At 46.4% G+C, this 16,183-nt stretch overlaps 1 protein-coding gene across 1 annotated transcript in view; it reads right to left on the bottom strand.

Moving 5' to 3' along the window:
- LOC129330521 (fer-1-like protein 4) overlaps window positions 1–16,183 on the bottom strand; it is a 97,885-nt gene that overhangs the window by 6,909 nt on the left and 74,793 nt on the right. The window contains exons 36-42 of the mRNA XM_054980580.1: window positions 14,496–14,623; window positions 13,634–13,804; window positions 13,236–13,390; window positions 9,114–9,292; window positions 4,164–4,249; window positions 2,736–2,834; window positions 176–417 (exon numbers count right to left, since the gene is read on the bottom strand). Coding sequence (XP_054836555.1) covers window positions 176–417; window positions 2,736–2,834; window positions 4,164–4,249; window positions 9,114–9,292; window positions 13,236–13,390; window positions 13,634–13,804; window positions 14,496–14,623 — 1,060 coding nt within the window. The remainder of the gene's footprint in view (window positions 1–175; window positions 418–2,735; window positions 2,835–4,163; window positions 4,250–9,113; window positions 9,293–13,235; window positions 13,391–13,633; window positions 13,805–14,495; window positions 14,624–16,183) is intronic.

The following is a 16,183-nucleotide window of genomic DNA, read 5'->3' on the forward strand; positions in this document are numbered from 1 at the left end:
ATACACTGCGTAGGTCCTCTCCCCAAACCCTGCCCTTCCTGGACACCATCCCCAAATCTCCAGGAATTTCCTAACTTGAAGTTGGCAACTATCTCCAACACAGCTCACAACACAAACCACAAATGACATAGGCCATAAAACACAATGATAGAAACAGATTGAGCATTAAAAATACCTAAAAAGTCATTTGCTGAAATCCTGTCATAGTCCCAGACCTGAAGTACTAGGACTGCTGGCTCCCGGAATTCGGATTCCTCCAGAGAGAAGATGGAGTCTTTCTTCTTGTAAGTGATCTCTTTCTCTGTCGGCAGGTAATCAAAGCGGAACACAAACCTCCAATTGAAGTTGCCTTCCCCAGTCAGAGAGTTAAAGTGAACATCTGTTTCTTGCTTGTCTTTCTCCAGCCCTTTGATCCAACTAAACAAGAATCATCTATCAATATTTTATTTATTATTTATTTCATTAAATTTATAACCCGCTCTCCCCACAAGCGGGCTCAGAGGAGGCAACAACAATCAAAAATCCATTAAAATCTATTAAATATATTAGTAACATTAAAACCATAAAAATCAGTGCAAGAGGCAGCAACTTTGAACAGCAACCCATATGCTGAATCAGTTATTTAATTAATTAATTAAATAAATATTTTGAACATATGAGTAAAGATCATCAAGACTGTGTGTCAAACTATGTATGATATCAGAGTTCTGTGACATAGAACTCCATGTTGGTGAAACCAATGTCTGGTGCACAAAAGAAGAGAAAAAGTCTCTGCAGGGGGAAGCAAGGGCTAGTTAGATAAGAACATGAGGACAACACCTTTCCTTCTAATAAGCATAGGGTTGCCAGCCTCCAGGTGGTAGCTGGAGATCTCCTGGCATTACAAATGATATCCAGGGTTACCAGAGACCAGTTCCCTTGGAGAAAATGGCTGCTCTGTAGGGTGAACTCTATGGCATTATACCACACTGAGGCCCCTCCCCCAAACCACACCCTCTCCAGGCTCCCCACCCCCAAAATCTCCAGAAATTTTCCCACCTGGGCTTGGCAACCCTAGCATCATTTCCTTGTCTTGTCTCCAGATCGGTATTCTCAGGGAAATATCCTCCTCCGTCTCGAAAACTCTCTCTCACCCAGCTAGGAGTCTACCTCTAGCTCTCCTCTTTACTGACAAGTATGTTAGTTCCTAAATAAAGCTTTCTTTAATCAGTTTGCATGACTTTTGTTGTGGAGACTGTCTGCCAACACTCCAGACATCTAATTTGGATCTAAAAAACAGCCTTTGGGGTGGGGGTGATCTGAATTAGGGCTGGAGAAAGTATTTAACTCTTTGTTGCCATCTATTTCCTCAATGAAAAATGCCCCTGGATTGGTTTAGCCACTGTAGGAAAAAGAGTTGAGGGATATCTCCCCCCACCCCCATGCTATAAGCAGCCCTCAGGGCCCATTTCCAAAGACAGAAAACAGTGTAGGGGGGAGGGGAGAATACTCAACCCTTCTTTCAGCAGCACCAACAGGATGTGAGCAGAACCAGTGAGTGTCCGAGCATCCCTGCTGTTAAGGGGCCCTAGACTTACTTACAGGACAGTTTGATATAAACACTGCATTTTTAGTCAACAGAATATTTGTTATGTGGTTTTTATAAAAATCTTTGACTTCTCCTAAATCAATCCTTGACAGAGCAGCAGGACAAACAATGAAATGGCTCTCCTGTTCTTATGACTCTGGCAGGTTTCGTTGTATCTTCAGTTCAAGGCTGCATCTGTATTGTATCGGTAAGCAGGCCAAAACTACACCTGAAGCCGAGAGTGTGGTTAGTGAGTGACTTCCTAAGTGGCTTTTTCTTTTAAGAAACAAACACATCAGGCCTCAGTTCAGACTGGGATTGTTCGTGATGCAGGGGAAGATGGGCTGATCCTTCCTTTCTCCCCCATCTCCTCACCAACCTGACACAGCCCTACAAACTGCTATTTACTCCATTGGGGCAAACATGAAGGACTATAAAAGGATCTACATGGTTACCCCAACAAGGCATGCACTGGTTCCACAGGACTGCCTCAGCCTGGCTGGCTTCCCTCATGCTGTGGTCCTGATCCAAATCAGAACACCAAGAATATGTATTTTAAAAGAAAAAACACCAGTTTGGATTACATTCACAGAACTACTAGCATCATGTCTGCTTTAGCTAATGCTGTGCTTTGTAGTACCACAATCAATTGCACTTTTTGAAAATTTGGGTCCAAGCAAAAATCACGGTGAGGATGATACAGTGAATATAGGGATTAAATCATATAGCTATGGATACCAAATGCTATGGACAAACACCAGAGCCAGGCTATTGCCTTCATGGCTCTTCTTATGGGCTTTCCAGTGGCATTTGGCCAGCAACCACTAGAATACTTGTCTGGGGGGCGGGGCAGTGTCTAGGGTTGCCATCTGTAGATTGGAAAAATTCCTGGAGATTTGGAGGTGGTGTCTGGGGAGGGCGGAATTTGGGGAGTGACGAAACATCAGCAGGGATCTAATTCTATAGAGTTCACCCTCTGAAGCTGCCATTTCCTCCAGGGATACTGACCTCTGTAGTCTGGAGATCTGTTGCAATTCTGGAAGATCTCCAGGCCCCATGTCAAGTTTGGCAAACCTAGGTCTAACACAGCAGGGCAGTTGTTATGCTGTAGAGCACAACATGTGCTCCTTTGGAAATATTTCCATTCTTGCCTTTCTACCAGTGGTACCTTTTTACATAGATGTCACTGGAGGTTTCTCCTGTTATTGGATTGACATCATCAAGGATCACATCATCAGTATTCCAGATAATGACACGTAGCTCATAACTAGAAGAAAGTAGAAAAAGACAAGAGCTAGATTAAAACAAAGCATTTTGTATGTAACCTTTGTACAAAACTTTAAAAATGAACAAACAATGGGCTGCCACAAGCAGCCAGGAGGCCTGAACTACTTGCTATGTGAATCAAAACAGAAACATACACAAATAATTATTGTAGGAAATAGCAAAGGCCATCGTCACACGGGCTTTTATTTAGCGCTAAAATGGCGCTATTTCTCAGCAAACACCCACCTTATTCCAACACTGTAGCGATTTTTTCTCTTCTGCTTTGTGCTTGATAGTCACGCTATTTTGTGCCTCGGTGTGAATGCCTCACATCGATGTATTTCGCCTCGCAACGTCCTATGCCCTCCCTTCAATCCCAGAATCCATTTCTTCCTGCGACTCCCCTTTTTTTTATTTTATTATGTCCTTATAACGCCATAACGACATAACACAATGCAAACTTTCTGCTGAAGTAAAAATGACTCAATCGCCATGGCAGAGTCTTCAGCGATGGGGATCACGTCAGACAGGGAGTTTTCTGCGGGCAAAGGGCTATTTATATAATTTCAAAGTTAAAAAAACAAAAGGGTCGTAATGTTTTGCTCTAACGGAATGTTTATATGCTGTTATTCCGTTATAGCGGAATTAAACGCCAGAATAATTTAAAAAAAGGGGGGGAGCTGCTTCTGCGCAGTTAGAGAGAACAGAACAGAGTGCTTCGGTGTGGACAGCTGGTGGCGCGAAGAGCCGTTAGGTGACCCAAAGAAACGTTACTGTGCCGATAACAGGTAGGACGCTATATGCTGTAAATTTAACGGAAGAGATGCCTGTGTGATGACGGCCAAAGTGATCCATGTGGCACAGACTACAGTTAAATATCTTTATTTTGTTATGTTTTAAACTTGATTTATCATACTTTTTCTTAGGTAAGAGTTTGCAAATCTGTCCAAAATAAAATAAAAACAAAGAACCCAACAGCGAATTTCTCATTATAAGCAACAGAAAAAGAATCAGAGAAATAATCTCAATGAGATTCCCATCCAGATATTTCTTTTTAGCATATCAAGTGGAAGAGAGAAAAACTGCTCTTCTTTAAAGCAATGTAATTCACAGTGTAATTTTACTCTACTATATATACAGCAATTCCCACATGATGTAAGAGTTAAGCAAAACGTGTTGCAGATGCTTTCCTGCAACAGCTGCAAAGCAATTATGGATCTGGCAATTCCTTGCCAAAAGCCAAGGTGTACTATATAAACAAAATATTCTATAAATAAAACTGACAATAGTTCAGAAATTGGCCCCTATTCCTGTTCACAGAAGCTCTTACCTGATTGGCAGTCGTGGTTTGATGTTGACAGGGGATGGGGCAGGGACATCATTTGGAAACATGTCGATCCACATGTGGAGAGAGCCCTGGGAACAGGAAAGAAAGTTAGATCTTTCTATAAAGCATCAGACGGAATGCATCTTATGAAGTAAGCGATCAAGGTGGCCCCAACAGAGAAACACAACAAAAAGGGGCGGAGACTAAAACTTGTGCAAACCATTTTTAATGAAACAATCCAGATTATAGTCAAGCCTCAGGGGAATAATTTTTATACAAAGAGAGAATCACACTCTGAGGATGTAAACTCTAAAAGTGTTTTGTTATGCTGAATCAAGCAAGCTGTTTCATAAAGAGCACTCAAAGATCAAGGTCTGTCTTTGTATGTAGTCCAGGATCCTTTCATAAATATTTATTTGCACTATCTTTTTCCATTTTGACATTGGAATTCGTAGGCAGCCCAATCCTAAGAAGGGCGGGGAAAGTGAATAGGAACCGAACTAAGGCTTGCGACCGCGTATCTGGGCTTTACGCCCGCGTAAGTCGCCCTCCGCCCGCGCTGGGACGCGGCGCTGGCCCGCCGGTGGGCTTGCACTGGCGCAAGCCTCAGGCGCCTGGGCGGTGGCGTAGGAGTGGCGTAGAGCCCTGCGCCGGCGTGGGGGGAGGGTGGGGCCGGAGTTAGTCCGCTCCCTAAGCCCCTCCAGAAGCGGGAATGCCCACAGCGGCGCAAAAAAGCTACGCCACGGAAAAAGAAGGCGTAGCCCATAGGCGCCCATGGAACGGCAAAAAACCGACCCTCTCTCTGAGCGCCCCGCCCCGCCTCCATGGCCTGAAGGAGCATAGGATGAGAACTATCCTGGGGACCAATCAGCATGCGCGCCTGGAATGGACGAGCCCCCCTCTCTGCACCCAATCATCTGCGAACGTGCCCTACAAAACATCCGGCCAGCGCCGCCCAAACCCCAGGTAAGTGTGTACTTGGCCGGAGGCTCTGCCCCTCTGTCTGTGTGCTGCGTGGCATTGCCCCTTTCAACACCGAAGGGGGGTGAGGGCATTCACGGTGGCAGGCACAGAATGCACTCGGGGGACTTTGCAAAAAAGTGGAGGAACTTCCCGTAAAAGGGAAGAAGTGCAAATGTCTGCCTAACTCCCTTTCTACCCTGACAGAAAGAATGACTCAACATCTAACTGGACTCATGCAAGCTCATTGCTTCTAACTAAGCACAAACAAATTAACCCTCCCGAGGCAGAAGGGAATGACACTTGGCAAATTAACTGCAGCCTCTCCTGTTTCCTTGCAGGTGCCCTGACTCTGGCGCTCCCGCCTGGTGATGACCAACAGAGCGCTGACAGGTGAGGAGGAGGTAGGGGAGGGGGGGCTGTTCCGCAGATTAGTGCAAACCGCCCATTCACCTGAACCCACCCGCTCACTTGTTGCTTTGGGTGAGGCCTAGCAGGGGTGGGGGGCAACCATGGCCGCCCCGGCCGCCTCAGAGGCAGGCGCCCCGAAAACCACATGCGACCAGGTGTTTGTTATGACCAGCTCATTCCCTCCCTTAAAGGTAAAGGCTTGCCAAGGCTGAGCGCATCCTCGCCAGACCGTCATGCATCAGCTGGTCGCTGCTGGCGTCGACTATATGCATCCTCCTGGATGGCGGAGTGTGGGGTTTGCCTCGCCAGTGGAACGAGGCAAAGCCCACACGTGTCTTTTTCCCCCACAGGCACGTCCAGGGCAGGGCTGCTCCCACGCGTCCCGCCCTCCCCAAACATCTCTGACGGACGGTTGGCTGCAGCCCAGGAAGCACTTTCGTGCCGTGGCCTGCATCCCAGCCCCGCCCTGCCGAGCGGGAAGGAGGGCTGTGAAGAATTCCCCGGCTCCCTTGCTAGCCTAAAAACAAGCCCACTTGTTCCAGTGCAATAAAACGAGTTGTCAAACAACTGCCTTCTGTTTCTGCGAGTCTGACTTTGTCCTCTGCTCCTCCCCCAACACTCCCGTCACATATCTCCACCTCCACATCGCCACAAATGTATCTGACAGACCCCGTTCTGCCTCCCCGCCCCCCCTCCCCTCACAGTAACGTCAGGTAGAGGGTTGGGGCAGGGCATGTCAGCGAGGAGGGGGGAGCCATCGAGGGCGATCAGTCCCTGGTAGGGCGAGCAGCTGGCACCTGATAATAAGCCAGGGATAGGGTTGCCAGGGGTGCTGCTGCAGGGGGGCGGGAGATGGCAGGGGAAACGGTCCGCTCTCCCAAATCCTAGCCCCATCAGCAAAGAAACTAGGGTAGAGGCAGGCGGATGCCATATTCCGGGCAGGAGGTTCCACGCGCCGGAGGAGGGAGCGGCTAGAGGTGCATGCCGCATGGGAGGAGGCGAACAACTGCGGGCGGGAGTTCATGGCCACAGTACTGGAGGTGGGAGAGGGGCTCCGCGCCTCTCAAGCCCGTGCCGAAGCCCTGCTTGGGCAGCTCGTCACCATCCTGGACCCGCCGGCCCCGCCCGCTGCAGCAGCTCCACCTGCCCCAGAGGCGCCCCTCCCTCGGGCCCAGTTGCATGCAAGAGGCCAGGCCCGTGGACGGCCAAGGGGGTCTGGCCGCCGGCCTCGCCGGTGAGCCCCGCTGCCACGTTCCGGGGGGTGGGGTGTTCTGCTGGACAGGCAGGGCCGCAGACAAAGGTGTTATACAGCTGCTGGAGACAAGGGGGAAGGGTCCTGGGGGGGCGGGGACAGTGAAGCAGGGCTTGGCCGCGTGACCTGGTTGCCGCAGCCGGGAAGGCTGGGTGGAGAGGCAGCTGCTTCTGACCATGCACTCGCACAGGCGCTGGACGGCACAGGGGGCGAGTGGGGAGGGGGCTGGCGAGGCAGCTCCCGGGCCGTCGACGGGCCCCTGGCTGCCTGTCCTTCCAAATGGGCTCTGCCCAGCCCTCGACACCCTGCCTCTCCTACACGCCTCCCCTTCCTCAAGTCTGCTGGGGGAGGTGGGATGGTATAATAATAAAGACTGATTTCTGTGCAACGGGTGTCTGTGGTCTTTGCCTTGGGATGGGGACTGGGGCAGGCCCGCTGTGTCTGCCTCTGGGTGGCGGCCTCAGGCCAACCCTCCCCTTCAGCGTGACTTGGTGGCTGTTCCCTACTCCCGGGACTGGCTGCTGCCCTGGATTCCTCATGGCAGGGCACCTGGCAGTCCCATGCCAACCTCTCTGGACGCAGCTGCCACGGACTTGGCTCTGCATTGGGCAAACGAGGGAGAGGCTCCTCAGACCATGCCCACCCCTCTCCTTCCCGACTGCGAGCCCCGCCCAACGCACGAGCCAGGGTGGTCTGCCGGCATGGGCGTGATTTGCCTGCTGCTCTGGGGCCTGGCCGGGATCGCGTGCTGCCCATTGGCTGCGCCTATCCTGGCCCCTCCTCCTGCCGCTTGTCAGGAACAGCGCCCTTTGGCTGCGCCCGGCGGCGGCCGTGCATCAGACCCGCCCACAACACTTTCTGGTTCTACCAATTTGCATCTCTGCGCTGCTGCTGGCGCCGCTGTGGCCACAGTTTGCTGGCACAGGATCCGGCCCAGCGCCGCCGCCACACCGCATGTGCAGCTGCACCGGCGTTGGGGCCGGCCATAGGATTGCGCTGTAAGTGTATTTATTTTACCTTTGCTACATACAGTAGGAACGAAAAAGTCATTTTGGCTGTGATTCATATAAGTCCTTAAGGTAATACAATTCCATTCTTCCTCTGGAAAGAAGTGATATCACTCAAATAGCTTCTTGATGTGCACAAGATCCAGACTAGGCCTATATATTGATCTGGTTTTATCATGTTTTTAAATGTATTTATACCCTGTCGTGTAACCTGCCGTGAGCCTGCTTGCGGGGAGGGCAGGCTAGAAGTCCAATAAATGAAATGAAATATAGCCAGCACCTTGCTTTGGGACCAAGAATATGCAGTGTAGGTGTTTCAGTACTCAAATGGTGAGATTCTACCCATTCATATCTGCCCAGCTGCCACTTCTGAATCTTCTTCAGAAGAAGATTACTGTTGCAGTGCAACAGTAATCTAGTCTAGAAGTCACCAAGGCATGAATGGGAGTGTCTAGATAGATTTTAGTAGTAGAGCTTGAAACATCAACGCGTGAGGTATGGAGTAGTGAAGAGAATAAACAGTTCCAAGGCACCGTGTTGCAGAACATGGAGTATATCAATCGTGAAATGTTGTGTTTGAGAGAAGATATGTCTAGCTGTGATGGAAAATACAGCAGCTTACACTGATATAGTTACAGCCGCATGCTATACACTGCAAAAGGGAGTCACTGAACTGCCTCCCTCAGATGCAATCCCTAACATAAATATTTTATACTAGACTTTGAGGAAGTTGACTATTGAGGGCTGAGTATTGCATTGCAACCATATTGAAACCACTTAAAACATTTCGTTGTGTCACAAACTCCATACAGTGGCCATAACTTGTAGGAATCATTCACCATGGGGATCCCCCCAACTGCATAACAATTTTCTGTATCAGTGCCACATATTCACATGCCATATGAACACTCACCACACAATGAAAACAATCTATTTTATATGTTAACATATACAGTCATCACTGTGTGGAAATGCATGGTGACCATATTGGAAGAGCCTAAAAGCCTATAAACCTAAAAGCCTTTAGACTAGTATGAGGATTCAGTCCTGTCCCCAAGTCCTACAAGATTTCTCTTTCTAATTATGTATTGTATAATTAATAGGATTCTCTACTACACTGGATATGGTGGGGGAATGGACTGTGGTCAGTGCAGTAGCATCAGCTCATGCTAATGTGGTTGTGCTAAGCAACTATTCTTGCATTTTATCCTAAGGAAATTTAGCAGTACAGCAGCTCATAGGATTAAGGGAAAATAATTGCTTGCATAACAGAACTTTCAAAATCCAGATGTATGAATAAGTAAACTAATATTCTGATGTTACCTGCAGGAGACCAGGGCTGTCTGGATTGTAAAGAGATCGAACTTCCACATGTTCTGGAACTAATTTGTACCCAAATTCTGGCATTTCATCCCAGTGCTGAAGAACATACAAAGCTTTGTGCTCATCATAAGCAGCCCATGTCTCATCTTCATTTTCTTTCTTGTCTTTTACAAAAGCTTCTAGAATACAAGACAGTCAGAAGGCCATAAGACTGGGAAAGAGTTCTAAATGAAATTAAAATAATCACAGGCATGCATATTCCCATTTCGCCAGAGACATTGTTCCTAAACACAGGGGCATTAACCGAAAGTGCAGAGAGTAAGACACAAACTACGTCGAGCCTGTTATCAACTGCCAAAGCAGCCATTGCCACCCACTGGAAAAATGTAAATGCTCCAGATCTTTCTCTATGGCTTAAAAATTATGGGACAATTATACTATGACTGCCATTACGGATAATCTCTCAAGACCCCCAGCTGACATCAAGAGACTTTATCCCTAGCTGGTACCCAATCTTAGAATACCTAATGAAAAAACAAGAAATCCCCAAAAGACTTAAAGATATAGATCTATGGTAAACTGAAAATATATAATTCCTCTATATCACCACTTCTAGTTATACACATCCACTTCCACATGCTCAGATACAATAGCACATAGCAGGATGGATATTCAATACAGTAAGATATAATAATTGCTAAACGATTGTATATGAATTGTAAATATATGTTATTTATGATGGTATGAATGTATAATAATTTAGAAAACATACTGAATGTAATAATTGTTTATAGATACCTATTCTTGTAAAAGTTATTTGTATTGTTGGTGATTTTGAAAACAACAGAATTTGGGGGGGAGGAGAAGGCCATAATAAAGTGCTGTTCAGAATCAGTTTATCATTAACCAATGAGAGATTACAGTTTTGTCTACAAGTCACAAAAGATTAAAAGGGTTAATTTTGACACTCCAGCAGCACCTTTGACTTCATTAGCTCAGTTGACTGGTTTTTCTTTTGAAACTATATAACTAAGCAGGCTAGAGATGGACTCTCAAGGCAATGGTACCCAGGAAGACTTTGGAATTAGAGATGGGCCCGAACAGAAAAAAACCCCAAACATGATGTTCGTTGTTCATTGCCATCCACAAACAGGGACTCACGAACAACCACAAACATGGTCCTGTTCACGAACATGTTCGTGGTTGGCTGTTCGTGAGGGCCAGCGGGCTCTCCTCCAAACATCATTCAAGTCAAGATCCCTACTGCACCACTCCCAGAAACCTGACCTCAGCAGGCACCAGGAAAGGTACCAATAATAAATAATAGCTTGGCCCCAGAGCCTGGCAGCAGCCCTGGAATTTGAAGAGGTAGATCCCTACCATACCACTCCCAGAAACCTTACCTGAGCAGGCAGCAGGAATGGTACCAATAAAAAATAATAGCTTGGCCCAGAGCCTGGCAGCAGCCCTGGAACCTGAAGGGGTAGATCCCTATCCCACCACACACAAAGAAAATTCAAGTTCCAATGCACTCTCTATCAAAATGCCAACAGCAGCTGTCTCTCTACTACCTGCAAAGTCAGAGCTGGAAGCCCCCCTCCCCCCTGGTCTTTGCTCCCTTATGGTAACAAATTTGGAGCTCCACACTTGAAAGGAAGACCTGCCTATCAAGCTAAATTGAGCTTAGATTGGGGTTTCCAGGGCAACAGCAGAAGTTCAGACAGAGTTCAGACAATCCCTGCCTAAATTGCCAAGGGAATTGATTGCAGGTGCCAGACTGTCTGGCACCTGCAGCAAGACGAACAGCAACGAACGAGACTTGCGACAACTAGCTGTTTGTTTAGAATGGGGCCTCACGAACAGCTTGTTCGCAAACAGCAGATTGGGCTGTTTGTGGCTTTTTTTTGTTCGTATTGCTGTTCGTGCCCATCTCTATTTGGAATTAGGAATCCTGGATCAGGATCCAAAGAAACATGCAATATAAGTCTACCAACCTCACTGGCGCCTGAAGATCTCCTGGAATTACAAATGATCTGAGGGTGGACTGTATGGTGTCATACCCCGCTGAGGTCCCTCCTCTCCTCAAACCCTGCTGCCCCAGGCTCAACCCCCAAAATCTCCAGGAATTTCCCATCCTGGAGTTGGCAACCCTATGAATTGTGTGCTTTTGGCTTATGTTTCTTAAAAAGCAGTCCCTATGCTACATGGTAAAGCGGTTTTAAAACTAGGAATTTTCAAAAGCAGATTGTGATATGCTATGAAGGGCTGCAATTTTAAACAAAAAAGTCCAAAATCCTACTGAGCATGCCCACAACCCTGGGCGTGGCCTAACAGTTCTTGAAACCCAGCTCTGGCCAATACATATAAGAATACAGAGGGAGAGCAGATTGTATATAAAAGGGCTGAAACCCACACCAGCTTCTCTCATGCTGTCCTGTAACTCAAAACTATAACCTAGCTTGCTCTATAAACCAGAGCACTAAAACTGGAAGAGCTGAATTTTAATAACAAGAAGTGGGTTGCTCGAATCCAGCTTATCATTCTAATGTGAAGGAAACAAAGGTCAGGAAACACAAATATGCTGTTAAAAATGCAGAGGCTTCAAATTTCAAGGCCATCCTTAAGAAAATATTTTTGGAATACTCCAGCAAACTGCCAGGAAATGACTGAGACCCACATGGATGGTTCTCTGAGCCACTGGGAGATCTGAGACTGAATCCTCCCAGCATGTTTTAAAAATGCTATAAGTCTTCATAAGGGGGCCTGATTCAGATTGGGGCCATGTGGTGGATGGGTGGAATTGCTACCTCCACATAGCCATCTTTTCCCCTTTGAGGACTAACCACAGAAAGTGGGGGATGCTGGTTTCAAGCAAAAAAACTACATGTGGCAAAGAGTTAAATCTCTTCTTACATTTCCCATGAGCCTCCAATCTGAACTGAACCCCTGTGAGACTTTTATTAGCATTTTTTAAATGCTTGGAGTATCCAATCATGAATCTCCCAGTGTCTTGTGTAGTTTGAACTGAGTGTATTCCTCCATAAGAGAGAAATGTCACTCTTTGCAGGGAATCAGGTATTGTAGGATGCAGACAAAAGACCATGAAGTCACTTATCTCAGAAATACTTATTCTTTTAACACGATGCTTAGAAACAAAAGTGTTCAGTGCTCAAAACAAAATGTAACTTTTTAAGAACTATTTTACTTTATTGAAATAATACATTTCTTCATCCAGATTAATAGCTGGAGTGCAGCAGAATAATTAACAAGCACAATTCTTAACTGTGTACCTAAAAGAAAATGAGTGAATTGCTGTTAATTAATCAAGCACAATTCCAATAAAAAAGATTCCAGCAGACCACAGGGAACTGATGGTCACAGAAAAAGATGAAGAGAAAAACTGTGTATTGTCGAAGGCTTTCACGGCTGGAGAATGATGGTTGTTGTGGGTTTTCCGGGCTGTAATGCCATGGTCTTGACAATGCCAAGACCACGGCAATACAGCCCGGAAAACCCACAACCATAGAAAAACTGTGCTTCAGAAACTCTATTAATCCAACATTACGTATAGCTAGGGTTGCCAGGTATCCGGTTTTCACTCGAACAGTCCAATATTTTGCTGAACTGTCTGGGGGAAATGTTTCCCAAATACTGGACACCTGGCTCCTCCCCCTCCCCCTGCTTCCAGGAAGCTCCATGCTTGTCAGCCCAGCCCAGTCATCCAGCCTCCTGAGCCCAGAGATGGCCAGCCAGCCTGTGCTCCCAGCCTCCTGTGCAGCACCAGGGGGAGTGGCCAGCCAGCACTACCAGCCTCTTGCATGGCGCTGGGGAGAGCGGTCAGTCAGCTTGGCCAGCTTCCTGTGCTGCGCCATCCAGGAAGAGTGGGCAGCCAGTCCACCTGGCTGCCCAGCCTCCTGCACAGTGTCCAGGAGTGGCCAGCCAGCCTGGAAGTGGGGTTGGTGCGATGAGTCACTTTCAGTAGTGACGTCATCGTGCTGGGCTGGGAACGCAAATTAATTTCCACACATACACCCCAACCCAGGGTCCCATATTCTTCCAGACCCCAGCTGGCAACCCTATGTATAGCTGAGATAGCAGTCTTTCAAGAATGTGGATCAATACCTTCAGGGAAAGCTTCTGGTGGGATCTTAAAAATCTTATTGTTCACTTTTACTTCCTCCTTCCTGTACTCAGCCGAGGGGAGTGCACTCTTCTTGCACAAACTGTCCAGGATCTGTGTGGGCTTGAAAGCATCTCGCCACTCATTGTAGCCCTCTCTGCAAGGAATGAACAGGATCAGACATATTGAATTCCCTTGGATGTGACAGCAGCTGATTTAATTCAATGCTGGCATTCCTGCAGAGGGCACATTATAGCCTATAATGGGAGCTGAATACCAGGCTCTCTTAGGAAGGCTACCATTGCTGAAAAGCCACAAAAATAAAACAAAATCCTGTAACACCAATAAAATAATGAGAGGGATTCATGGCTGGTTTGCCAGCTCCTCTTGTAGTACATACGTGTCGTATTGTGAGGCCACCCCACAGTTGGCTCTGTGTTTACTGTAGAATCGGTTTTCCAAGTCAATCTTTGTCTCTCCAATTAAGTCATCAGATCCCACCAAATCATGATCAAATATTGATACAGTGAGTTCTGATTCCACGGGAAAGGATATGGTTAGCTCCAGCACTCTGAATATAAAAGAGAAAAGACGGATTGTGCAAATAGAGGGTGAAACAGCATACCGAAGCAAGTTCTGAAAAAAAATCCACCTTACAGCCTGCTATCTTTTTTCAACATTCCCTCTTTTACACCTACTCTACAACAGAAGTACTTAATCAAAGCACCACCAATATGACACGTGGTACCAATGACCTGAACTGGTAAAAACTCTTGAACTCTTGAACTCTTTGGTAGGTAGGTTTTGTTCCCAGTCTCATGTGGCCAAACTCCACCAAGCCTCTTTTTTAATCACCCCCCTCCCCCAATTTCCACAGTCATACCAGCCGGCCATCATTTGAGGGCATGCTCAGCCACTCCCTTTTCCTCTCTGCTGCTCACAGCAAGTGCAGTCCTAAGCAAACCCCACTGACTTCAACAGAGTTAAGAACGGTGTAACTCTGTTAAGGACTGCACTGTCCATCAGAGTTTACACCCTTCTGTATAGCATCTTTCTGTTCTTCTTTGTCCCGTTTCAGTTCCTGAATTGCAGAAGCATACATATCAAAGTGGTACCGATAATGCAAATCTCCTCTCTTTGCATCACCACATTCCAAAATAAGCTACTTTAGGCAGCTGCTTAAAGTCATCTAGTGGTAATATATGCTTTGCAAGAAGCCACTGGGAGAAGATGTAACTATAATGCTACAAGCATATCCTTACTCTCCAAAGACTGGATTGAGTTGCTTTGGGATGTATCTCTCCTTGGTGTCCTTCTGTTGTTGCCCAATTGTAATCACGAGGTAAGGATCTGCCTTGCCATTGGGATCTGCTGGTGTCAGGTTAGTTGCCTAAAATATAACATATGGGTTATACATTCCCGTGGGGTAGCCATGTTAGACTGTTGCAGCAAAAGCAAAGAGGAGTCTGTTGTCACTTTAATGACCACCAAAATGCTGAAGCATAGGTGTTCATAGGTTATACCCACTTCATCAGATGCATGAAAAGAAACTTCTTTCAGTAAGAAACACATAGACAGCAGAGAGGGAGTTATTGTCAACAGTTGATTAAAAGGCTGTGAACTGCAAAAATGTGTTATATTTTTATGCAAAGCATCAAGATATCCAAGATTAGCCGCCCACTAGAGATGTTAAATTCCATAACATAACTAAGAACAAAAGCCATGCAATACCTTTTATTAAGACCAACTACAATTACACAACAAAGCATGTAAGCTTTTAGGTACTCCATAACTCTTCATCAGCCTGGAAGTTTAAAGCCTATAATCAACATTCAGTGTAGAGTTTAACAATGGTTTCATTGGACACAGAGCATGGCTGGTATCTGGTAATGTTTTCTGGGGAAAAGAAGCAAAAAATGGATGCCATCCAATAACAAACAGAAAGGCCAGGAGTCGATCAAATGCATTTGGAGACAGGACAGGACAGTATGATTAGGTATTACAAAATCAAAATGTAGAATCACAGAACTAGGAAGGGACACAATGCCCTAATTGCAACTTCATGATGCAGTCATTCCCACATTAGGTGTGTATGCACACACATGCAACACATGAATTTCAATCAGCCACAGAGTGCCACAAGCATGGAGCACAACCAACCATGTTTGTTTATTTAGTAAGAAAATATTTTTATGCTGCCTCTCCAGAGAACCCGCTCTAGGTGTTCTGCAATAAGGTCCCATCACAGCCAGTAGCTTCAAAAGTCCAGCAAGCAAGACAGAGGATGTAGCAAAATCTCTATAAAGGCCAGTCTAACCTATGGAGAAAAAATCCTCCTCAACCCACAAATAGACTGAAGTGTCAGATCCTGAGGACAGCCTGTATTTCCTCAAAAGAAAAAATAAGGAATCTTCAATGTAGAATTCAGAAGTAAGAGAAAATTGTTATATTCATGGGCTCATGGTATACTGGTATGTTGCTCGTACTGAAGTAAGGGATAACTGCACAAAATTCAGACTATTCTGAGCTCCTAATTGTGACTGCATCAGCTATGTCAAAGATCACACATCTCCATCAACCTGTAAACATTTTCAGTGCAATCCTAAGCAGAGTTACTCCAGTCTGCAGTAACTCTGTTTGGGATTACACTGTTAATTGTGAAAAAAGAGCAAGAGTCTAGTGGCACCTACAAAAGTAACAAAATTTGTGGTAGTGTATGAGCTTTCGTCACAGCTCACTTCTTCAGTTACCTCTGTGATTGTTGTCTAAAGAAGTGAGCTGTGACTCACAAAAGCTCAGGGCCGGATCTAGGGTTGCCAGCGCCTGGTGCAACCCTTGCCAGCTGTCTGCGCATGCACACAGCACGCACATGTGCTCCCGGCGCTGTGTGATGACATCACTTCCGTGACATCATCACACAGGGGCAGGAGGCATGCCACCCATGTGGCAA

This window comes from Eublepharis macularius, chromosome 5, assembly GCF_028583425.1.
Source record: "Eublepharis macularius isolate TG4126 chromosome 5, MPM_Emac_v1.0, whole genome shotgun sequence".
In the NCBI taxonomy this organism is placed as follows: domain Eukaryota; kingdom Metazoa; phylum Chordata; class Lepidosauria; order Squamata; family Eublepharidae; genus Eublepharis; species Eublepharis macularius.